The sequence below is a fragment of the Coprinopsis cinerea genome (genome assembly GCF_000182895.1).
Source record: "Coprinopsis cinerea okayama7#130 chromosome 4 map unlocalized cont3.4, whole genome shotgun sequence".
Taxonomy (NCBI): Eukaryota; Fungi; Basidiomycota; class Agaricomycetes; order Agaricales; family Psathyrellaceae; genus Coprinopsis; species Coprinopsis cinerea.
In genome coordinates, this window is record NW_003307541.1 from 1,951,986 (window position 1) to 1,975,504 (window position 23,519).

The 23,519-nt window shown below is 51.1% G+C and overlaps 8 protein-coding genes and 2 non-coding genes across 10 annotated transcripts; 5 read left to right on the forward strand and 5 right to left on the reverse strand.

The window, feature by feature from the left end:
- Positions 1-601: 601 nt before the first annotated feature.
- On the reverse strand, positions 602-1,975 carry CC1G_06369 (hypothetical protein; the record flags this gene model as incomplete). Its single annotated transcript, XM_001836232.2, has 5 exons — positions 602-748; positions 803-954; positions 1,033-1,124; positions 1,198-1,274; positions 1,709-1,975. The coding sequence occupies 5 exons, from the start codon at positions 1,973-1,975 to the stop codon at positions 602-604; spliced, it is 735 nt and encodes a 244-aa protein (XP_001836284.2).
- A 913-nt stretch (positions 1,976-2,888) lies between these two features.
- CC1G_20092 lies at positions 2,889-2,959 on the forward strand. Its single transcript has one exon. It is a non-coding gene; the product is annotated as a tRNA-Gly (tRNA).
- Positions 2,960-3,225: 266 nt separating this feature from the next.
- CC1G_06370 (other/NAK protein kinase) lies at positions 3,226-4,933 on the reverse strand (the record flags this gene model as incomplete). The annotated part of the gene is made up of 10 exons (XM_001836233.1): positions 3,226-3,267; positions 3,322-3,525; positions 3,574-3,669; positions 3,729-3,837; positions 3,886-4,292; positions 4,348-4,416; positions 4,470-4,494; positions 4,542-4,633; positions 4,686-4,756; positions 4,807-4,933. The coding sequence occupies 10 exons, from the start codon at positions 4,931-4,933 to the stop codon at positions 3,226-3,228; spliced, it is 1,242 nt and encodes a 413-aa protein (XP_001836285.1).
- A 229-nt stretch (positions 4,934-5,162) lies between these two features.
- On the reverse strand, positions 5,163-5,262 carry CC1G_20093. The gene has a single exon. It is a non-coding gene; the product is annotated as a tRNA-Pro (tRNA).
- Positions 5,263-5,383: 121 nt separating this feature from the next.
- On the forward strand, positions 5,384-8,693 carry CC1G_06371 (MIF4G/MA4 domain-containing protein; the record flags this gene model as incomplete). Its single annotated transcript, XM_001836234.2, has 12 exons — positions 5,384-5,450; positions 5,512-5,973; positions 6,024-6,067; positions 6,116-6,522; positions 6,574-6,644; positions 6,696-6,824; positions 6,873-7,133; positions 7,187-7,283; positions 7,334-7,724; positions 7,779-7,874; positions 7,922-8,185; positions 8,319-8,693. The coding sequence occupies 12 exons, from the start codon at positions 5,384-5,386 to the stop codon at positions 8,691-8,693; spliced, it is 2,664 nt and encodes an 887-aa protein (XP_001836286.2).
- A 433-nt stretch (positions 8,694-9,126) lies between these two features.
- CC1G_06372 (hypothetical protein) lies at positions 9,127-13,118 on the reverse strand (the record flags this gene model as incomplete). The annotated part of the gene is made up of 16 exons (XM_001836235.1): positions 9,127-9,207; positions 9,276-10,605; positions 10,659-10,708; positions 10,765-10,808; positions 10,861-11,037; positions 11,092-11,183; positions 11,232-11,270; positions 11,324-11,526; positions 11,589-11,602; positions 11,666-11,770; positions 12,009-12,091; positions 12,211-12,398; positions 12,454-12,811; positions 12,859-12,877; positions 12,940-12,949; positions 13,014-13,118. The coding sequence occupies 16 exons, from the start codon at positions 13,116-13,118 to the stop codon at positions 9,127-9,129; spliced, it is 2,898 nt and encodes a 965-aa protein (XP_001836287.1).
- A 433-nt stretch (positions 13,119-13,551) lies between these two features.
- On the forward strand, positions 13,552-15,700 carry CC1G_06373 (AGC/YANK protein kinase; the record flags this gene model as incomplete). The annotated part of the gene is made up of 9 exons (XM_001836236.2): positions 13,552-13,650; positions 13,706-13,828; positions 13,895-13,991; positions 14,048-14,153; positions 14,303-14,669; positions 14,725-14,868; positions 14,997-15,181; positions 15,231-15,486; positions 15,545-15,700. 9 exons carry the CDS (start codon positions 13,552-13,554, stop codon positions 15,698-15,700), a joined length of 1,533 nt encoding a protein of 510 aa, XP_001836288.2.
- A 1,707-nt stretch (positions 15,701-17,407) lies between these two features.
- Positions 17,408-18,461, forward strand: CC1G_06374 (Macrod2 protein; the record flags this gene model as incomplete). The annotated part of the gene is made up of 5 exons (XM_001836237.2): positions 17,408-17,907; positions 17,970-18,096; positions 18,156-18,263; positions 18,317-18,369; positions 18,425-18,461. 5 exons carry the CDS (start codon positions 17,408-17,410, stop codon positions 18,459-18,461), a joined length of 825 nt encoding a protein of 274 aa, XP_001836289.2.
- A 183-nt stretch (positions 18,462-18,644) lies between these two features.
- On the forward strand, positions 18,645-20,546 carry CC1G_06375 (hypothetical protein; the record flags this gene model as incomplete). The annotated part of the gene is made up of 2 exons (XM_001836238.2): positions 18,645-19,293; positions 19,351-20,546. The coding sequence occupies 2 exons, from the start codon at positions 18,645-18,647 to the stop codon at positions 20,544-20,546; spliced, it is 1,845 nt and encodes a 614-aa protein (XP_001836290.2).
- A 164-nt stretch (positions 20,547-20,710) lies between these two features.
- CC1G_06376 (hypothetical protein) lies at positions 20,711-23,410 on the reverse strand (the record flags this gene model as incomplete). The annotated part of the gene is made up of 3 exons (XM_001836239.2): positions 20,711-22,697; positions 22,753-22,889; positions 22,943-23,410. 3 exons carry the CDS (start codon positions 23,408-23,410, stop codon positions 20,711-20,713), a joined length of 2,592 nt encoding a protein of 863 aa, XP_001836291.2.
- Positions 23,411-23,519: the final 109 nt, after the last annotated feature.

Below are 23,519 nucleotides of genomic sequence, written 5' to 3' on the forward strand. Positions count from 1 at the left end.
AACGAAGCCTACGTAGTACCATAATCTTAGATCAGCACTCGTGGTGCTGGAAGTGGAAGCCCCCTCGTGCTGGACCGTCCACACATGCGACGTCGGTCGGCGGGGAGGTAAGAAGGCCGAGGGACACCCTATCCATTTCGAAAAGGGGCGTGACGATATGTATCAGTCGTTCGATTTTTCCGCAACTTCAAGAATAGAACGCCGGTTATAATGGGGTCATTCGAAGTTTTACGGGGCACAGGGCGTGGCCAAAGGAAGACAAGATTCGTTGTCGTCCCGACAAAATTCCATGGTCGTCGTGTCCGTATCTGGGCCCATGCCGACTACACGTCGGAGAGGATGACATTGCTTCTAGGCGGCAATGGGTTGCGATACGTCCGAGTCTCGTGGGTGGTTCACTAAGCTCCAGGAGAAGCTTCCTTCCGCCCAGCATGCATTGGCTACTGGCGTTGGTCCGTTAGATTGGCTTGGCAAGATTCAGCATATTCGTCGGGAAGTGGTAGATTCCCCGCGTCAGCGTTGAATCCCTGCCCTTTCCGCTAGTCATGCCTTCTAATCAATGCCGGGAAAAATGAAGACTTAATAGGGAAGGTGGACGCGATTATCCGAGGATCTTGTCCTTCCAGAGATAGACAAGGGCGACGGAGAGCACCATGGTGACGGAGAGGTCGAAAAGGGGAATGCAAGAGCCTGTGGACGATGGTCTCTCTACCCAGAGATTGTGCCAATGCTCACAAAGAGATGCGTGCTACGGAATTCCACTTTAGTGTGAGACTGAGTCAAATGAGAAGCGCTCACTCACCTTGATTCTTTCTAATTGGACTTCGCCCTTTTCCTTGATCCATTCCTCCAACTTCCCTTCCTTGGCTGAAATCAAGCTTGAAACCTCCGCAAGGTATTGTTTGGCGACCGGGCTGAAATAGAGTGCCGTCGCAGGTAGCCTGAGATTGAATTCTGATTGTGCGGAGGATTGGTATCAACGCTCAGAACTTGCACCGAGGGAAATCATCGCCAAGGACGGCAAGTACTTACGATTTATCACGGCGTATGGGAATACTGAAGCAGGTTTTTGCACATACAACTCCTCGGGGATCCAGCAATCCAATTCGTCTTGGGTAATGAATCTAAATGGAGCCAGCGCAACATACGCTTGTCAGACATAAGGATGAAGCAAGTGAACATCGTTCTTCTACGCACTGTTGCTTGATACATCGGGAACAACAGCGGACCCGACAAGTCCAGTATACTTCCTTGATGTTGCGCGCCAGGCAAAACTAAACATAAGAGCAAATTAGCATTGAGTTTCATCATCGCGATGAAGGGAGGGTTAAGAAGAGAAGATCGCGATTGGATTGGATCCACGTCACTGCGAGCGGGGCGCCATTATCGCCCACAACGAGATGTGATATAGGGAGAGAAAGAAGGGGTTGCGGAGAGAATCGTGCTGAGATCAGGTACTCACGTGGCAGGATTCGTCGAAGATAAGCCTTGTGTATTGTGGCTCGTTCAAGTCGGACGGGCAGGAAGGCAGACCCTCAATTCTTCCTAATGCAGATCGCCAAATCGAACGCGTCTTTTCGCGCGACAAAAGTAACGCTCGAAGACAGCGGCTGGTGCGCGAAAGGTTGAGAAGGTCCATTGGTCCTAAGTGCATAAAGATCTTGGAAGGGGCTGGGATCGAGTAGGGGTCAGAGGCATCCAGACTTACTTCGCAGATGATATCCAATGGCATATCCATAATTTGTTCCAAGCCACCTTCACGGTACACAACATTGCGATTTTCGAGGGCATGGGGCTTTGTTGAGGGGTCTATACTGTGGGAGTACTGCGACGGCTTCGAAGAAGGGGATTGGATTGGATGGGTGGCTTTGGTGGAGGGGGTGTGTTGGTTGAGCAATAGCCAGGAGGACATCGACTCGGGGTCGGAGGTCCAAGGGGACGGGAGGCACATAGGGGAAACAATATAGGAGGCCATATCGAGGGCGGCACGGCAGTAGCAAGCAGCGGAGCAGATATACGTAGGTGGGGAAGTTGACGAGGTGTTTCACAGGACACATCGTGCCTTATGTATTCCTCCGACAAGAAGCTGTGATCTTATAGGGGAGCAAGGAAGCATAGCACCAAAGAATAGAACGACGCAGAGCAGAGCGTTATGGCATATTTTTGGCATTCGTGCCATCAAGGGTTGGAAGGGGATATTGGGCGACATACAAGTAACCCAAAACGGACGGGAGATCAACGATTGGATCCAGGGAAGAGATGATAGTCACTCAAAGGTGGACCAATGTATCCAAGCACATGACAGCACTGAGCAATTCGATACACGGCATCTTGATGCACCTTCGTTAGTAAGAGTTCCATATTCGCGTGTCATCCCACCTGCACTCTTCTCGCGTCAGTGATGCACGGGGTGAGTGGATGGGGTATGAATGGAACTGGACTCGAGTGCCTACTATCAGTGGTGTCGGTTCAGTGGTTCCGTAAGGACCTCCAGTAAAATCTATGATCCATGTTTTCCGAGGGGTTGAAGCGACATACCGCGAAACATTTTTCGTGACTTCCTCGGAGGATCAATCCCCATGAGAAAACGGAAGGCATTCGTCTTCCCAGAAGGGCCGCTGTGACAGGGGAGTAAAACGTACCTGGCTCATCGGAGACTGTTGGGGCCAGTAAAGGGACGCAATGCGGTAGTATGAACTGAGAGCAAACGGCCAATTGGAAACAGAGACTGACCCGGGTCATAGGGTCATCGAGGAAGGGGATCGGAATTCACAAGGAGTTTGAACTTTTCAAAGGGAGCGCAATACTCCGCCACAGCATGTCTGGGCAGTGGGAAGAAGAAACGCTGCTCAATACATATTTACTGTTAATTTCTCCTCCCGCCACAAGCATTGATGGTGTAGCGGTAACATTGGGTCTTCCCATGGCCTAGCTCCGGGTTCGACTCCCGGTCAATGCATTTTCGTTTTTCCGTCAGAGGTTCGCCTGAAACATACACTTTTGTGCCTCACCGAAATCTTCGTACTTACACGCAGTCGAAGGGAGCCAGGAGAAACAGATTCAACATGGTTTTACATGCAAACGATCCCCCGAGGTTCACACTAATCAGCGTGGCTCTCTGGCGATGACGCCCTACCAGTCTGGTCGAGAGAAGGTAATAAAACATAATGATAAGTTAGCAAAGATGCCAATAGATCCGTCCTTTCACGAAGAACAACGTCTAATTTACGCTAACGATTGAAGAACTCGATCCGTCAATTCAATAACCTGGAGACATCGAGTTCAATTGTAGAGAAGCAAACATCAATTTGATAGACCTACCTGATTGATATCCGGTCGTTCTTGAGGATTTGGCTTCAACATGGCATCGATGAGGCTCCGCAGCCCCTGCGAATAAGCCGATTGCGGGTGCTTGTACTGCGCGTTTAGCACTGCCATCGCAATCGAGCCGCCCTGTTCCGTCGTCTGGGTGTTTTCGAACGGCGAATGAGAGTAAGCCAATGCGTATAGCGTGCACCCAAGAGACTGCAAGGAATATGAGAGAAGTACATTGCCATGGAACAGAAGGCTCACCCAGATGTCGACCTTTTCGTCAAGGGTAATGCCTGTTTTGACGTCGAAAAGTTCCGGTGCGCGGTAGGCCATCGTGCTTTGCTCAGCGGCGATGTCCTTGGTGGGGTTTAAGGTTAGAGGGCACATCGAGGCTAAGAACCGCGGCTTGGGCTAACCTGTTGCAGCAAGGCCTGTTGCCGGTTTTCTATGGGTATTTTGGCTTTCATTGTACTTCCAAAGTCCATGAGAATAGGTGTTTTTCCGTCATCTGCAATCATGATATTTCTGAAAAACATGAGTCCATGGAGACCTGAAAGGACAGAGTTCACAAACCCAGGTTTCAGATCCCGATGTGCGTAGGGGACCACGTCCAGCGGGGTACCCTCTTGTGGTTGCGGCAATTCGGACTCCTCGTCGCCGTCGAATACGACGTCATTCTGCACCAGTTCTCGTTGTTTGCCCATGAGAGGAACAGATGGTGTATCATAGGAGTAGCCTCCCTCTGCGTCACCTTCTGGCCGAGGGAAGCGCGTATCATCGTCGTCGTCAGCAGGCCCAGAATTAGTGGAATTCGACCGCTGAGGATCGGTGCGGATAGCGGAACGAGCGGACGTTGGTCGGTATTCGTGCATGGCCCGTACTGCGAGACATGTTCCACGGAACAGGCGGAGCATGTCTTGTTCGGAGAAGTGTCGATTGTTCACCAAGTTGGCGTTTATGGCGTCTTGGAGGTTGCCACGCTATCAAGGACTGAGGATATGTGATGCCTGAGCTGGTCATACGAATCGGACGAACCTTGTACAACGGTAGGAAGAGATACACGATCTGTCCCTCGCCCTCGGGATCCTGGACTACTGCGGAGTCCTAACATTTTGGTGAGAAATGGTCCTTGTACCATTGAGAATCGGTCAACTAACCAGAATGCGGATGATGTTGGGGTGCCTGGAGGGCGTTCAGTGAGGCGGTCGCTCAATAAAGTAATGACCCACTTGAATCTACGATAAGCTTCAACTTCTCGCATCGCTTCTTTCACCCCTTCAGAGCCAGTTGGGCAACGAATCTTCTTGAGCGCGAATTGTCGCTAGAGACCACAATTACACCCTGCGGCCTGGTTGTACCATGGAGCGACGTACCCCACTGTGTTCATCCTGAGCTAGATACACAAAGGAGAAGCCTCCTTCCCCTAGCACCTTGATTATTTGGACTACAATCGGAGGATGAGCTGACAACCACTCGAATACACTGGTTACTGACATGTCCGTCCGTTGATCTTGAGTTTCGGTTGCTGCTGGCACAAACACGACGACACGGCCCAAAGTGCATCCTTGGCCTGATCTTTGAGCGTTTCGAGAGCGCGAAATAGTTGCGGAGGTAGAGCCATTGATAACAGGTGTTCGTGGTTGAAATGGTAGGCTGTTCATCGCGGCGGTCGTAGCGGAAGCATAGCTGTCGTGGGAGATTCCTTCCGTACTATGACCAATGCCCACCGCTTTTGAGGGCTCGGGAGTTCCAGCGCTCAGCATCTATCCAGTTCTCATGCAATCTGTGAATATCGTCTTGCGTTCGAAAAACACACTTTCAGGAAGACTCTTTGTTGCAAGGCACAAAAAGGGCCCAACCGGGAATTGAACCCGGGACCACTCACAATCTACGTAACGAATACGCGGGAAAACTCCCGAAGCGAGTATCATACTACTAGACCATTGGGCCGCGTTAGTCCATTGACTACATTTATTCAAGGCAATCGATAACGAGCATCTCGTCGCTCCCACCTCCGGCAAGTTTGATTGGCTTTTGCAAATGTTCTTCCACCACACATTACTCCAAGACGATGAAGAAAGGAAAGAAGACTGGCATCCGGCTTCCTGAGAGCCTACAGGATCAAATCAACGAACGAGGTATGCATTGATTCTTATTTTACGCCTCGACAGAGAATTAAAGTCGCGTGTATTGGGGTAGAAAGTGACGACCGCCATTACCATCGCGGTGTCGGACGAAACAAAAACCTCAGCAGGAAGGAACTGAGGAAGCAAGAACGCGCCTCCAAAAAGCAAAAGAGAGCTGAATACTTCTCCCATTCGAGACCGTCAGTCCAAGAGGCGCATCCAGGCAAACGGCCAGCTGAAGAGAGTGCGGAATCTCCTATCCGGAAGCGACCCAGAAAGGACAACGCACTAGATGAAAAACTGTCGACAGAAGTTGTCGCGGAGAATCCTGTTCAACCATCGAATGAAAAGCAGTCCAAAGGATCTTCTTCCAGCTCACACAAACCGGCCAAGAAACCGGTTTCCGTCCCACCCAAACCCAAGAGCCAGATTGAAGAGAACGAAGATCGGTATATTCGCTTTCTTGAAAAGCAACTTGGATATTCCAAAGGAAAGCCAAAGAAGAAGAGTGCAGACGAAGATGATGGACTGGATGGTGTGTTTTTTGATTTCCTAGCGCCAGCAACTGCTGAGGGAATACTCTAGATCTCCTGGACTTTGCGGATAACTTGACCATGTCCTTGGGAGAAGTGCGTACCCATTTTTCACTGACACTCTTCCACTCAACGTATCTTCAGGGGGGAAATGAAGGTGACTTCGACGACGAGGACAACTTCAGCGAAGGGTCGGACACGCTCGACGACTACGACATGGATGCAGAGGAGGGAGGCTCAGAGGACAGTGAAGATGACGGTTTAGAAGACGAGGAAGAGGAAGAGGAATGGGGAGGCATTGAAAGCGATTCAGGTTCAACGGAATCTGAAGCAGAAGAGTCATCAGAAGCAGGAAAGGCAGGAAAAGCAGCCGAAACGACGACGAAACCTGCTGCTGGTGCGTTTCACTTGGAGTCGGTCACAAAGCTTTCCGGTTGGGCTGAACACATCGAAGGTTCTGTCTATGTTCCACCCCATCTGAGGAAGGCTCCTGCAACGCAATCCGAAGCTCTGCTGAAACTAACCCGCCAACTCAAGGGTCTTCTCAACAGGTAAGTGAAGCATAAGTTATCCCTGCCCCGTTTTATTGAAGGATTTGCCAGGATGTCAGAGCAAAACATTGGAAGCATCGTTGGCAGTATTGAAGACATCTATCGGGATAATTCGCGCAATGGTACGTCTGCAAGTTTTATTTTGCCAACACGACATTGAGCCTGTCCACCAGACGTTACCTCGACTTTGACGAACTTGGTCATTGAAGGCGTCGCCTCGCATTCGGTACTCCTGGACTCCTACGTCGTACTTCACGCCGCCTTTGTTTCGAGTTTACACAAGCTCGTTGGCATCGAATTCGGTGTGTATCCATCTAGATTTCCTACAACCCCAGTTCCGCCCTAACCAGCCATAGCGGCTCACTTTGTCCAACAGGTGGTCTCCAACTACGAAAAATATTACGAAGCCCTATCCACCCCATCCTCGTCAGATGCCCCCCAACAGGAAGACGACGACAAAGGAAAGGAATGCTCGAATTTGATTGTGCTTCTTTCCGAATTGTACAACTTCCAGGTTATCTCATCCATACTCATGTTCGACATCATTCGGGCATTGTTAAAGGATGAGATTTCCGAGTTCAACGTTGAGCTATTGCTCAAGATTCTACGCAGTACGTGATTCAGGGTTTGTTCGGGGGGCGATATATATCAACGAGTGTTTCAGACTCTGGCCAACAGCTGCGAGCCGACGATCCTCTGGCCCTGAAGGATATCGTTCAGATTGTTCAGGACAAGGTCGAGGGGAAGGAGAGCGCCGTCAGGTAATCTACATCCAGCTTGATCTCGAAGCAATCCCTAACTCTGTCTCCAGTTCAAGGACGCGGTTCATGATCGAAACTTTGACCAACCTCAAAAACAACAAAATAAAAAAGTTGGGGGAACAAAATCAAGGCGGTGCAGCCGTCGAACGGATGAAGAAGTTCCTAGCAGGTCTGAGCAAAACGAAGCACGTTCTCGCCCATGAACCTCTACGGATCTCCTTGGAAGACCTCCATTCTGCGAATACCAAGGGCAAGTGGTGGTTGGTCGGAGCTGCATGGGGTGGAGACCCACTTGTGGATAGGCAAGCACATATGGAAGAGATCGCGGCGACACAAAAGGCTGCAAGAGATGAAGAGAGTAGCCTGCTTAAGCTCGCGAGGAAGCAGGGTATGAACTCCGATATTCGAAGGAGTATATTTGTTGTTCTTATGAGCAGCGAGGTAGGCCTCCTAACGGATGGGATGTGCAAGGAGCATACTGAACCTTTTCTGCAGGACTATGTCGATGCTTGCGATAGACTTTCTCAATTAAACTTGACTGAGGTCCAACAGCGCGAAATCGTTCGCGTGCTATTGCACTGCTGTGGCAACGTGGGTTCTTCTCGCCTCAGTTTAGCGCTCTGCTAACTCTCCCTCAGGAAAAATCATACAATCCTTACTACGCCCTCGTCTGCGAACAACTCTGTAAAAAGTCCCATTCCTACAAAATCACCGTCCAATTCTGCTTATGGGACTTCCTTCGTGACCTCGGGGAGACGAAAGTGGGCGGGGCCGAGCTCGTGAAGAATGCGACGGATGATGGGTTTGATGTCAAGAGTATCTCTCGGACAAGGATGAACAATGTTGCCCGATGTTACGCGTGGTGGGTGGCCAAGGATGCTGTTTCGTTGAGTATCCTCAAGGTGCGTTCCAGCATATCGTATCTGGTTCCTGTGGAGAAGTATCTAATCTGGCGCTTTGCCCAAATCGCAACACCGAACCCCGAACCGAAACACTCCTGGAACACCAATTCCAATTCGAATCGATGCCCGATAGCCGGTCGACTTCACCATGCTCAAACCACAAACGAGAGGCTTCCTTAAGGAATTCTTGACGCATCTTCTTCTCAACAGCCAACTTACCACTCCGGTGGTGACGAACGATCTAGGGAGCGTAGCGGCGACATTGCCGACGAGGAACCGGGGTGCAGTGGAGGAGATCTTCATCAAGGCGTCTAGGATTGATACAGTGGCGATGGGCCTGGTATATTTCATGAATGAGGCATTCAAGGAGGAGGTGAAGAAGGGTAAGGCGGAGAAGGAGAGTAGGGAGGGAGGGAAGGAAGACAAACTGAGAAGCTTCTTGGTCTGGGGAGTCGAACTTGCGAAGGACACTTTGCAGACTGGTTTGGACGTTATTCCAGACCTGTAGCAGACAGAGGAGGAACCACCGGACCATGGAGCATACCCAAAAGACGGTGGCGCAATTAAATACTCGACCACGAATGCTTTTAGATCCGATGTAGAAGGAGCCTCAGAACTCGGAATGAGCGTGCCGTCATGGTGACATTGGGGGCCAGTATAAAATCCTTCCAGCGCATCTGCTCCAGATTCGACTAGGGGATTTTAAGTATTCGCAAAAGCTACTAGAGGGAAGTTACATCAGACATCATACCGCCGTGACAAAGAAAACGAAGACCACAAACAGATGTCCCCGGAAAAGATATCTACATAGGTACGTAAGGTACAACACGGATGTGGATGCGGACGACAACTAGAAGACAACAAAATGCAGAACAAAACGACCAACGAATGGGAGATAGAGATGAATGTGCGTGCAGACAGAAATAAAATGCAGAACTTGTTTATAGCGACCCCTTCCCTGTCTCATTCCTCATACCCCTCGTCAACATCAGCAACAGATTCTCTATCCTCGCTTGCCGATCCTGGTGTGCAAAGTCGTTAAGGCCCATCTCAACCAAAGAATAGAAAAAAGACAAGAGATATCACTAACCTGCAACTCCTTCATCTCCTCTTTCAACTTGTTAACCGGCAAACTCTTCGCATCTTCCATCAAACCCTCCAATTTCTTCACGCTCGTCTCCATGTGCATCTGGGCTTCACGGAAGACCGGTGCAGTGTGGGGGTATTGCAATCCTCCGTAACCAGCACTGGTACTTCCTTGCCCGCTCGAATATCCAAAGATGTTGTGGTCATTGTACCCTCCACCGTGACGCCCATCATACCCGCCACGCCCGTACCCGTGCATATGGTGCTGTGGAGGCGGGTATCCGGGCACTCCAGCAGTCAAAGCACCATAGCTTGGGGTGCCCCTGATAGGAGATGCCCCTCGCCCAGAGTAAAGACGTGCAAGTGGGCTCCTGGTTGTTTCTTTAGTAACAACTTCAGGGGAAGAAACATCAAGAGGAGACAGCACGCTCCACAGGCGTTGCCTTGGTTGACGCCGTGGCGAGCCTCCCGAACCTAAACCGCCTAAACCATTCCCATGTCCTTGTCCACCGCCGTTGCTGTGTGCATAAGGGTAATTGGTACCATGTGCGCCAGAAGTCGACAATTGTGCCGACGACCCGGACGGGAAGGCGTACATGGTCGCGGAGGGCGGGTGGGACATGGGGTCGGGCGAGGGCGCCAGGGGGATCGATTGGGTTGCTTGATCCGGATTCTCGTCGTCGCTTATCTCGAGGATAGGACTTGCTTCGGTCAGATCCATACGTATAGACGACGGCCGTTTCTTCAGTCCTGCACCACCATTCCCATCCCTCACAGGCGACCTAGAAGGCGTTGCGTCCCTCCTTGTCGACCTGCTCCCCCTTCTCGACTTCCTGCTCTGCCCACCGCTCCTCTCCTCCTTGTTCACACTGCTCTTACTCTTCATTGTCTCCCTCGAATGCACGGACTTGAGCGCCGGGCCATCCTCATCTTCTTCTTCACTAGACCACAGATCACCGACAACCTCATCATCCTCGCAGACTTCAAATATCGCCTCCCACAACTCACTTTCCACACTTCCCACCACAGCTTCGACAAGCGGCATATGCCTTAGATGCCTCGGCAAGCTGTTGTAAAACCCCTGCGCGACATCTTTGAACGCTTCGCGTAGTTTCCCGATGGATGGCGCACCGGAGGAAGTGTAGAATCCCGAGGCGAGGTAACGCTCGTAGAGAGCGATGACAATGAGTTGGGGCAGGGAAGTGACGCGGATGAGGAATACGTTGAAGGTGTGGAGCTGGCGTGGCGTGAGGAAAAAGGATGAGGGTTTGAGGAGGAGGAAAGCAAGTAGGTTGAAGGGCGGTTGATAAGAGAAGAGGGCGTCGGATTTGACACTGCAATCTGGATGAGGGCCTGAAGGGAGGATATGGTCCGGACTTTGACGTACCCTTCGACGGTAGAGATCGTGTACTGGAACAGGCACTCTTTGGTAGCATTCTGCATGGAGCGTGTCAAGAAACCCCGATTGTGCGACAAGAGATGCGAGAACTCACTGCATCAATCCTTGCCACCGTATTCGACAAAATAGAAATCAGAACTGCGACACCGCTTAGTTCCCTGATGTACCCAAGTGCAACTCGGTCACTTACTAGTTAACAAAAGCGTATTGGAAAGGGCCGCAAACGCAGTCATGAGAATAGGTCCCCATAGTGGATGGAAACTTGAAGCCTGGTCGAAGCTGAGTGACGTGTTACCGAACCAGATTTGGACCATGAGCCAAGCGATAGAGGCTGCGGACCAATCCTTGCCTTCGGGGTTGTCGGCGGCTGCAAAGATTTAGGTTAGGAGACTGTCGCGTGCAGGAAGAGGCGCTGACATACCAAGGGTCCATAGAGTGAACAACAATCCGGAGAAGCAGATAGCAGCGATGGTGATGAAGAATGCGAATTGAACTATCATTGCTCGTAGAGACCTGCCTCACTGTCAGTGTTTGATGCTCTGGTACATGTGAAGGGCCTACAGGATGACAAGATTGTCCGAGACGAAGAAGAATGCCAATCTGGCGTGCCTCCGGTTATCATGGGTGTTATACAGTCAACGATGTCCCCATACCGAGGGAAGAGGATGCATGCCCCACAAGCAAGTACATCAAACGCCATTGCAGACGTTTCCACTGCAGCACAGATGGTTTTGTAAGGCGGGACGTAGGACGAAAGAATAAGGAGCGTACAGTTGCCATTGGATAGACCCTGGATTCTCAACACGACATACGCGAGGAAGATGAGGATGAACGTAAAATCGAACGCGTTCCAGATCTACAGTAGATCCCAATACAGTTCAACTTGACGTCGAGGTAACAAGGGGACGAGATACCTACATTCGCGATGTAAACTGCAGATTGGGGGTCATTTAGTTTTAGCCGCCCGGCCAATATGCGAGGAACAAAACACGCACTGATCCATCCATGTCCAGTCGAAGCCGTGTATTCCTCGAGTGTGAAAGCTGCCGCAAACACGATGAATACTAGTTCGTAGGGTGTCACTTGGGACTTGTCCTGATCTGTCGGCACGGAATAAAGTTATTTTTCTGCAAATGAAAGGTTCCGTGACGTGACATGACACGAGGAATACGGGAACAAGGACAGGAAGCACCGCTCAAGGGGAAAAACTGAAGACGGGCGGAGATGAACGAGACATGTAGGCGTGGAGTGGGTGTAGTGATAGCGGTAAAATAGGGTCAGGAGTGGAGATTGGGCAAGTGTCAAGGAAGAAGAAACACCCAAAACGGTTGAACGTACTGGAGAGACATAGCATGAACATGACCAGTAGAATGGCGAAATTAATGAACTCGAGGTAGTTGCCATATTGCGGGACCCGAAGACTATCGGGGTTGACGGTGAGCATGAAAACGTGCATGTCACGTTGCAGGATAGGAGTAGGAAATGCCAGAGAAATTATATCAGCGTCAGAGTATTGCGCGGACGGGAGAATGGGACGTACCGATAATGGTCCAGCCAGGAAGAGCGCTTAGGGTCGTAGATCTCTATAGCTCTCGACTTGTAATTGTCTGCCAGGAGTGAACGATTTGCTGCAACCGTGAAGACAACCCGCCCAGCATAGATATCATTGACTACTTTCTGGGTAACAGTTGAAGCCAAAAAGTCTTTGGCTTCAGTCGCAATCGCCATCTAGTAAAACGCGTTCGGTTATGATCATTGTGCTTGGTAACGAGTGACGACATACCTCGATGGCACTGTGAACGGCAGGCCCAATATCGTTGTCCTTGCTGCCCATATTCATCTTCACTTCTTCTACGACCTGTTGGCTAGCCCCAGCCAGTGGGTTCCAGCTTGTTGTCAAGACAGCCACGAGTTGGATGTAATGAGTCGCGAAACGACCGAGGAGCTTAATCGCCAGGATCTCGCAGAGTGAAGCCCTCGAGACCATGACACCCGCGTACGCGAGCTCTGCTTCAGATTCTGTGAGGAAGTACTGGCGGACGACGAGACACGCATAAACGACGGATATGTTGCGCAGACGAGCATATTTGTTGACCAGTGGACGAACGATTGAAAAGTTGATATCTGCCGCTGTTAGTTGCCTGGATAGGTGCTCAGTTGTATTCCAACAGGGGTATTCGGTACGTACTCCCAGCTCAGGGCGCTGTCTGTACAGCAGGAGGTGATGAGGATAAAGCAAGGGCGGAGCAAGAGTCTTCTCGTTACGCACCAATTGTTTTCTGGGAAAGGAAATGTCAAAAAGCTTATCCACAGGTAAGATACTTCGAATGACGCATAACTTACGGTTACATCCTTCCTCAGAGCAGGAATGAGGGGAAAGACCTTGACTTTAGCAAGATTCTCTGCTGTTGGTGCCAACAAAGGCGTTGTCTGTTGCTCGGGGTCCATGGGACATGGGTGAGCAGAAAGAAGGTTAGGCTACATAGCCGCATGGGTTGTGACGAGATTGATATGGTCGGTGATGCAGGAACCGGGAAGAGATCCTGGCCATTCGGATGCCCATTTTGGCTTCCCACTGTGACAAAAGACGACAAAAAGCCCCAGCGGCGCTGGTTGTGGTCTTTTTGTGCTGCAATGATTCTATTCCCTTGCTATTGTTGTGGGTGCGGCGGGAATAGAGGGGATCAGCCCAAATGGGATCAAGGCAAGATTCGCCGCCTGTCCAAATCCGAAGTGCCTTGTACTTTTTCCACCTCCAATCCTTATCCTTAAATTAAACTACTTATACCAATCGCCCGCTCTTTTCCATACCCACACCTTACAGTCTCTTTTTTCTCTTCTCTCTTTTCCTCTTATCTTTACTTCTCCTAATTCACGAAGCATGGGATGCTGTTTCTCTGAGCCAGTAGATTTCGACGGCGAGGTCAACCTCTATCACTTTGACCTCCACCGCGCTGTGGGGAAGGGCGCTTTTGGAAAGGTCCGTTCTGCTTCGATTTGCCAGAACCGACATGACCACTAATCTCGCTGTCCAGGTCCGCGTTGTTGAACACAAGCGATCCAAGAAGCTCTATGCCCTCAAGTACATCGACAAGACACGCTGCATAAAACAGAAGGCTGTCGCGAACATCATCCAAGAACGGAGATTGCTCGAAGAAGTACGCACATTCCAGCATGTTCTTCCCACTTCTTGTCCCTGACGATCCTACCCTGCCCACATTCAGATCGACCACCCTTTCGTCGTCAACCTGCGCTATGCATTCCAGGACGACGAGAACTGCTTTTTCGTCCTCGACTTGATGTTGGGTGGCGACCTCCGATGTTCGTCCGCCGTTTGCTTGCATTTTCTTACATTCCACTCAACGTCCAACCAACAGTCCACTTGGAACGCAAAGGCCACATCCCGGAGAACGTCGTGCGATTCTGGGTAGCTGAGCTCTCCAGCGCGGTTGACTACCTGCACCGACAGCGGATAATCCATCGGTACGCGCCATCTCACCATTCCACCTCTTCACATGTTCGCTAACGACCGCCTTGATCCTAACAATCATAATCATATGGCTCCCCTGTCCCCCTGACTCTATCCCCGGCCTCCTACACCGCCCCTCGCCCCTCTGATTCACATTACACAGTGATATCAAGCCCGACAACATCCTCCTCGACTCGGAAGGTCATGCCCACCTCACCGACTTCAACGTCGCAATCCACTACTCCTCGTCACGTCTACATTCCTCCGTGGCTGGCTCCATGGCCTACATGGCACCCCAGGTGGTGTCACGGAAGGGATACAGTTGGCAGATTGATTGGTGGAGTTTGGGAGTCACAGCCTACGAGCTGATCTACCACAGGCGACCGTTTGATGGTCGGAATGCAGAGAAGATGACACAGAGTATCATGAAGGATACATTGAAGTTCCCTGGAAGGGAAAGCGGAGAGGACGAGAAAGAGAGGGAAAAGGAGTCGTGGTGCAGTGACGATGGGGTTAGCGCTTTGAGAGCGGTGAGTGACATCGGATGATCTCCTTTGGCGAATCTAATTGGCTATCGGTTTACAGTTCATCGAACGAGACCCTCATCAGCGCCTAGGTTGCAAACCGGACGCACGCGGTTTGGAAGATGTGAAACGACATCCGTGGTTTAGAAAAATCGACTGGGACGCGCTCGAGAGCAAGACGATCCAGCCACCGTTTGTACCTGACGTGCGTCTCGTTCCTGTCTTCTTTGGCCACCATCTTTTCCCCCATACATTTGGCGCCCACATACCCACTGTCGGAGTTGCCACACCCGTGCATCAATCATTCTTCCCTGCTTCCACTTTCCCATATAGACGTTTATCGAGAGCGATCGTACTGACGCGAAGCTCGCGTATGAACAGATGAAGCAAGCCAACTTTGACGTCTCACACGAACTGGACGAGTTCCTCATGGTCGAAAAGCCGCTTACCCACTCCAAACGAAAGGCCAACCCCGATCTCGAGAAAATGAAGCCTGAACTGCGTCAACTGGAGGAGCAGTACGTCCTGGTCTTCATTTCTTCTACTAACACTAATGCACTACCTCAGATTCACCGTGTATGACTTTACATCTTCCAAACGCCTGTCTTATTACCCCCACAACCAGCCCATAGTTGCACTCACAGGGACCGAGTCTGGTGACACCGACCGGACGCTGGCGGGTACGATTATTGCAACGCAGACTATGGTTGAGCGGAGTCAGGCAGGATCGCCTATCCAGGGCTTGGAGAGCCAAGGAGGGTATGACGGAGGTTACCAGAGGCATCAAATGTCGATTGATCAGCAGAGAGGGTACACTGGGAGTGTAGGTGTGGGTAGTACGAATGGGCATGCAAGGAGCGGGAGTACAAGGACATACGAAGGAAGTCAACACCAGCAAAGAAGACAGTCGATCCAGTATTCAAGGCCGCAGAGGCCGCAACATGCGCATATTCAACACCAACAATATCAGCATCCGTCACAACCACGGCCGTCCTCGTAAACGCATTATATCTCAAGTCCCTGAGAACTTGTTATGATCTGGCTATGATATTCACTCACATTTGCGGTTATGGCTTTGGGTGAGTATCTTGTTCCTTTTGCGCCTGGGGATGGGAAGCTGATGTGTTCCTGGGCGCTATAGGTTGTGTTATGCGCTCCGGGCGGACGTACACTCGACTATGGAGTACTTTCCTATATCCATGCATCCAGCTTTCTTTACCATACATTTTGTGCCCTCTTAATACCTTTTTCTACTCTACCCGTCTACTCATATCATGCTTTCCCCGGCTTCTACATCATATTTGACCCTGCACACACCCTCATGTTTACATTCGACATCTTCGCATCATCTGCATTCTTCATACTTTTCGATTTGTACTGCTTCAATCCTACTTGCACCGCACCCATCCACACGCATACTCACTTCACTATTCCACCTAGTATACGAATTACGACGACTCCCCTTTTCTTTGATTCTTGTCTACGATCATGTCATACCCCCCTCCTTTGCTATCCTTGCTATCGCAATTCCGCTCACCCGCGTTCCGCAGGCATGTACATACACATAAACATCTGTACCATTATTCGTCGTTGTCGTGGTTCTACGTATTACTTTTCCTTTCCCCTCCTCCCCTGTTTTTCTACTCTTCGCTTCGCCTCGCATGAGACGCTGGATTTGCAGTTCACAACTTCTATCATTTACATAGCTTATTTCCCTCCTTTACGTTGTGTAATTTTAGGTAGATGGTATATGGAATTCTTTGGAAATCGGAACCAGTAAGAGTTGAGGTAGCCAACACACGCTGAGCAGTTTGCATTGCCCATTGGTTGAACAGCGGCGATTGCGGACATCAAGAGGGGTACAAAGAAGGGGTCACTGGAACTTCTTTCTGCGGAGAACTCGGTGTTGAACGTCAGGAGAATACAAAGGTTGACACGTACTTTGTGTGCTGTTTGACATGGACCTCAGGAGGCTCCTAGCAACGTCGAGCCCCTTGTACCAGGGTCTTTGGTCGCCATTCGCGAAGCTCGAGAAGCTGGAGCATTCAAACAAAGGCCACGTAAATATAGGGCAGGTACCTTCATGCTCGAACGGGTCGTCCATTGTTACCCCGGCTCAGTGGGGTGCGTCAGGTGTGAGTTCAATGTATTCAGTACATAACACTCGTTGGAGAATGCGACACGGCTTCTATTTGCTATGGAGACACCCACGACGTAGAGGGTAGTAAGGAAAACCATGAAGCCAGGTCAGAGTAAGAAGTTAGCCCCTATTGTGGGATTCAGATCACGTCGTTCAAACTCTCCTGCCGCGTGAATCTCCGCACGTCATCTGCGCTCGCATGTCCGAATATTGCCATAGCACACGCTTCCCCAGGACTACACGCTCAGTGGATGGAATGAGGCTCGTAAGTTCCGCCAGATTGCCAAGCCATACCATTAGGGGCTCTCCAATTGGGCGACGCGTCCATCAATTGCTGTCAGTCCGCAGGCTTTCACGCAGCTCTTCATCGACAACCTCTTCTTCCCTCTTCCCTTCCACAACCGCAGTCGTTTCCTCCTCTTCGACAGCCACCAGATCAGTACTTGGACTTAACCCAGGGCGTATCTTCACCCCAACATTCGCACCACGGACGTCAGAGATTAGTAGACGCAGCAAACATACCAAAGCGTCTCCTACCAAGAGAACTAGGGAGATCAGTCGGAGGAAAGTCAGGCTTGGAGTAGCTGCTACAGCCACGGAGGCCATGTCGGACAGAATCAGTGAAAACGACGACCAGTGGGAGTCTGATCACGAGAGCGTCGATGAGAGGTACTGGGTCAAGTTGGAGGACGTGAAGACGCTGGAGGTGTTGTACAAGGAGGGTGCGTTGAGGGTGACGCCAGGCCCTGGTGCTGCGGGTACTGAGGGGTCGTCTACCGACGAAGGGGCAAAGGATAAAGCAGGGTACGAACCCAATGCAGAGTTCTTGAAGAAGGTCTCGCTTTTGTGTGTATTCATATTCAACTCCTCTGTTCACAGAGAATGGCCTGAACTGATTACTGGTCTCGATTTCAGCCAAGGCGATATCACGAAGCTCCAGGTTGACGCCATTGTAAATGCTGCGAATAAGAGTTTGCTCGGCGGGGGAGGGGTGGATGGAGCCATCCATGCTGCTGCGGGCCCCAAGCTATTGGCGGAATGTAAGCAGCTGAATGGTGCGAGGACGGGAGAGTCAAAGATTACGAGGGGATATGATCTGCCTGCGTATGTTCCTCTTTCTCTCCGTGGTGTATGCCTGGTTGATGCTGAATATTCGCTTGTAACAGTCGACACGTTATCCACACAGTTGGACCCGTCTACAATGCATCGCAGCCGGAGGAGAAGGCGGAGCTCTTGAAGTCCTGTTACAAGACTAGCTTGGAAGTTGCCGTTGAGAACGGGTTGAAGCATGTGGTACGTATACAGTTGCGTCTCTCCGCAGTCCAGGCTCACTCAAGGCCTCGTGCGGACAGGCCTTCCCGTCTGTTTCGACGGGCATCTATGGGTACCCCATTGTCGATGCTACCCACATCGCAATCAGGACTACAAGAGAATTCCTGGAAGGCCCTGACGGAGACAAGGTATGTCTCTCTCGTCAATTCTTATGTCCTACAGCTCTAACCCCGGAGCGCAGCTGGATAGAGTCATCTTTGTCGTGTGGAGCAACACTGATAGGGAGACCTACGAGTACGTTGTTGACTGAGTGAACTCTTCCCGCCTCGACTCTGATGTTTTTGTCCAGACAACTTCTACCAGAGTACTTCCCTCTTGCATCATAAAGCTCATAGTAATCCTCACCGAAATAAATACGAAAGAATCTGTATGTACGTAGCTCTTACGAGCGGGGCCCCTATCCCCTCCAGTTGCTTCCGCCCCGGATCAAATAAGTGTTCCCACGAGCGAGTTGGATTCGGCGCCAGCACGATCATTTGCGAGTAACTTGTCAGAGGGAGAGAAGACATATGCTCTCCCTCCGCAACCGCGTCCAACATGCCTCCTTGCCGCACATATTCCACAAAACTCCCCTTGCAATTCTCGCCGACAACCTCGAGCAGATTCTCAAGGCCCAATGCAAAGGTCCCCGGCCCACTCCCTCCGTAAAATACCCCCTCGACAACAACAAACTTCCAAGGTCGAAGAGATATCGCTATCCCAATGCAACACCACCAGTGCGGAGGAAGGATATGGTTCGGAAGGACGGGTATATGAGCATCAGTCGCCTGCTGCAACATCCTAGCCTGAGGCGCTATGGCTTTCGCGAGCTGTTCGATGCGACGCGGTTTGACCCTGAGAGACGGTTTCAAATCGTTTATGAACCTGATTCTATTGGGAGCCTGGATGCTGGCGCGTATGGAACCTATCACAGTGGGTCGAATGGCTTGGGAGTTACGGTCGACGGGGCAGGAGAAGGCGGGGTCTCGAGTTCTGCTAGTGGGAGTATTGGGATTTCAGAGGGAGTCGACACAGGGTCTACGGTTCCCGAGATGTGGTGGATTCGACTGAGGCGGGGCTACTATCAAGAATTCGATATGCGCCTGAAGAGGATAACGCATCCGCAAGAAGTCAATGTTGCTATCCATGTCACGACACCTGAAGCTTGGGAGGACATTAGTGCGTTTTTCTCATCGCAGTTGCCAAAAGATATATTCATTAAAACGCGTCTCATAGAAAGAGTCGGGTTAACGCGCCAATCATTCCCTTACATTCAATTCCACTGTGGCATCCCCGGTGCAGAAACCCTCAACCTCCCAGATACAACGGGATGGACGTCCTCGCCTTACTCATCCGCCCTTCACGAACCCATGTTGGCCAGCGGATTCTACACGAAAGAAGTCCTGGAAAAGATAAAATGGGTCCAACGGATAGAGAGGAAACAGAGAATGGATCAGAAATGGAGGAAGCAGGAATTGGAAGCGCCAGATCCGACGAAAGCGTTTTCATGGCCTTCATTCTGGTCGGCGTCCTCTACCGCAAAATCTAGCCCTCCCTCGTCATCCCCCTCGTCCTCGTCACCCAGCCCATGCCAGTCCACTTCCTCACCACCAATACCAACGCCAGCGCCATCGCCCTCACCTCAACCCCCACCGACACACAAAGTCCTAATCTTCCTCAATTTCAGAGACGCCCTCCGCAGTGGGATCAAATTCTACCAGTCCAAACAGGACAAACGCGTGCTTCTAACACCGGGAGACGAGAATGGGTGTATACCGCCCTGGTTGTTCAGGAGAGTGCACAAAGTCCAAATAGCGAGGCAGAGGGTGTTGGCTCGTCCGAGTGGAAGTTCGTCGGAAGGAGTTGGTGGCCGTGGGTCAGCTTCGACCTGGGGAGAAGCGAAATCCTTGGAAGTGCAAGGTGCAAGTGCTACAGTTACCGGTGTAAATGAAGCGGACTCGACGGCCCGGGCTGCTTCTGATTCTCCCGAACACAGCGACCAGACAAAACCTAACCGCGAACAGTTGAGACCGACCCCTGCCGCAGACACCCAGCCCCCTCATCGATCGGAGTTAGTCGACGTGGATGTGGAGGTTTCCCGTGAAGAGATAGAATTCGACCGCTCTGTCCCACCGGGCAAAGTGGAGGTCACGGAGACAGTGTATGAACATGAAGAGCTCGCACCGATAGTCGAAATTGAGGACGAGTTTGAGACGGAGAAGAAGGACGCAGAGGAGAGGGTGCCAAGAGACGAAGACGAAGGTTGGGATGAGCAAAACCCCAGGAGCGAGGTGGCGGGGCGCGGAAGTGAAGGGGACAAGGATGGGGCAGTTTGGAAGGAAGTTTCTGAAGGCCAGAATGTCAAGGAAGGAGATGGGGAGATGGGCGTTCACAGAGACGACGGAGCGGGCGAGGTGGCAAGCAGAAGATAGGCAAAGGCACTCCGCGCAAATCTCATTCTCTCACACGACTCTATCCTATGACCTCCTGCTTTGCCAACCAAAAGTCACAATATATCGTACACGCGTCGTAGCTTTACGGGACTAATGATAATACAGACTACTTAGAATACAAGAGCACTTCTTTGACACACACGTCAATCCGATATCTCGTACACCTCAGCAGGTTCAACAGCCATTCTCGTCCGCTGGCTCTGCGGTTTCGAACGTGAAGGTCTTTCATTCACACCTCTTTCATCATCGTTATTCCGTTCGCCTTCTCGTCGCTTCTGGGACTTGGTCAGTTTCCTACCGCTCATCGTATGTTCAGCTGTCCTTCCCTTCGTCCTAGTTCTCAATCCCGACACAACCATCGCGTCAAAGTCAATGTCGTCGCTATCCTCGTCATTCGAAGGAGTCGGTGAACGCGAAAAAGACATTCGCCGCGGTCGAACGCGTCGTCGAGGAACGGATTTATTTTCTTTAGTATCCTCTCCTCCATCTTCGCCTTCGATTTCGACCTCTTCTACCGCCCGACTCAGGGTTTGTGTCTGCCGGACATTCCTCGCAGTTACATTTCTGGTGCGTGGAATAGTTGGATGCAAGTCCACCGGCATATGTGGCCGAACGTCTTCGTCTCCAGACGAATCATGCGATGTCGTGTCCAGGAGGTCCACTATCTCCGGTGATTTAGGGCGAGGCCGGGAGGCAGGACGAGAGGAGCTCGTCTTTGCAGGGCTAGTGGTTGGCCTGGTGGTGGAAGGCACTCGTGATGGACCAGTTCGGGTATTAGCATTGCTGCTATTGCCGGCCTTGCTACCTACTCTGGCATGTCCCCGACCCTTGGGTTGGCTCTGAGATTGTCTCTCGAATTGTGAAAGAGGGAAAGGCATCTCAGGTGCTACATCCAAGACTTGAATCGACGCTGTCGATTTATCATCCTCGTCAGAGTCGGAGATGGCGATCACCTCAGACGACTGGGGCTGGCTTTGCCTCCAAGACGGTGGAGGGACTCTGCGCTGAGATGAAGGAGGAGGACGGGACCGTGGTTTAGTAGGTGAAGATGTGGCGGTTTCTCGCCGTGAGGCTCTGATTGGGGATGAGGAATTTGCGAGAGTGTGAGACGAAGCGGAGGTCGGTAGGGTTTTCGATTTGGATTTCGAAGGTGAAGCCTCTGGGTGCTTGGAAGGGCTACATGAACTCGCTGACTTGGACTTGGACCCGTCACGTTTATTCTTCTTAGCGCTTGCTGCTAAATCTGCGGCGATAATCGTTTTGGTCGTTCTTGTAGCGGCAGTCGCGGAGTTGTGTTGGTCGATAAAAGCTGCAGTCCTCCTTTCGACCTCCTCCAACTCGCGTAAATCTTCACTGTCGAGTATAGGGAAATCGTCGAATTCGTCGTCGAAAATGTCCGCTTCCATTCGAGTATCATTGAGATTCCCTTTGTCCGTCGGCAAGTCGGATACAAAAGTATCCTGAATGTCTGGAACGAGTTCCAGTGGCTCGCCGAAAACAGGTGGTCTTTCCAAGACACTGGTAACAGCGGAGGGCTTCGGTTGACGCGTTAAGAGTGTAGGTTCTTCGTTCTCGTCTTGACTCATCGGATAATCGTCGTCAATTTCGATAGTTTCTTGGTGGACCTGAGAAGTGGGTACTTTGGAAATGTTGGATGGAGCGCTGGGACGTACAGGAGGGTTGCTTGCAAGGGCTTCCTGCTCGATTTGGTCCAATGCTTCCCAGTCAAAGTCATCTTCAAACCCTCCACCAGGTGACGATCCTGGTGTGACAGGTTTAGGCAAGGTCGGTGCGGTTTGCCTTAGTGTGGGTGATAATGCCATGCCAATAGCCCGAGAGCTGCTGGATGGAGCACCGTTGTTGTTGAAGTACTGGGAGGTTACTGTAGCAGTAGCGGTGGTACGAGAGACGCTGGCGGAGGATAAGATCGTGCTTGAAGTGTTCGGAACGCGTCGACGCTTGTCCTCGAGGTTAGCATCTTCGTTGGACCATTGGACCGCGGGTGGAGGGGAAGGAGGGACTATTTCTTGAAGCGATGTGCGCCGTACAGCCTGCGGGGAGGGGATCGGAGCTGGGATATCTCCTGGAGCCTGATCTTCTGCCGGTTGAGGTTCCTCTTCAGGATCCAGACTAAGGAATTGCGATTAAGCAGAATTTGCCAAATAACGACATGACATACACGCACCCCAGTCGTCGTCGCAAGCCTTGTTTGAACTGGAAATCTTTGCGAGCATTCTCAACGCTATTTCCACCTTTCAGAAATGTGTTTATTGGTTCAAGGTGCGCTACGCCCTTGACTACCTTGACGTCCTTCAGTTGCATCTGGTCGCGTGTCAGCAGACGAACATTGGGATACCGCGCATGCAGTGACATACCTTGAACCCCAAAGGAGTGGTAAGCAAAGACAGCTGCGGCAATGGCTTGTATTCCATCGCCTTGAATGTCGTAAAACCATCACTCAGATGAAACATCAACGTTCCTCTAGGATATTTGGGCATTGGCCCTTCGTCGCCTTCAATCTCCAAGTCTCCGCCGTCGCCTTCCATATCTTCTTCCACCTGGACCGGCTGCCCTCCATTCCGTCTCATAAGCGTTTGTATCCGCTCTTCTCTCGCTTTTCGAACTTGTTCTAGTTGGAATGCACTGATTCCTACATCGGTGAGATCCTTTATCTCCACCAATACGGGAGGTCCTGAGATTCGGGTGGTGGTCTCCATATTGGATATAGCGGGAGGGACGCCCGTGTCCTGGATCGTGGAATCGTACAAATCAGATTTGAGCAGCTGGGATTCGATTTCTTCGAGGACATGTTGGGGTAGGGATCCTGGAGGTAGATTATCCATTACCCATTCGTGACAAGCTTCTAGCCATTTCTGATTTTCGTTGAAATTCCGTCAGAATTAACAGAAGCAGGCATGGTTGTCTGATTAGCATTCAGCAACTCGGAAATGT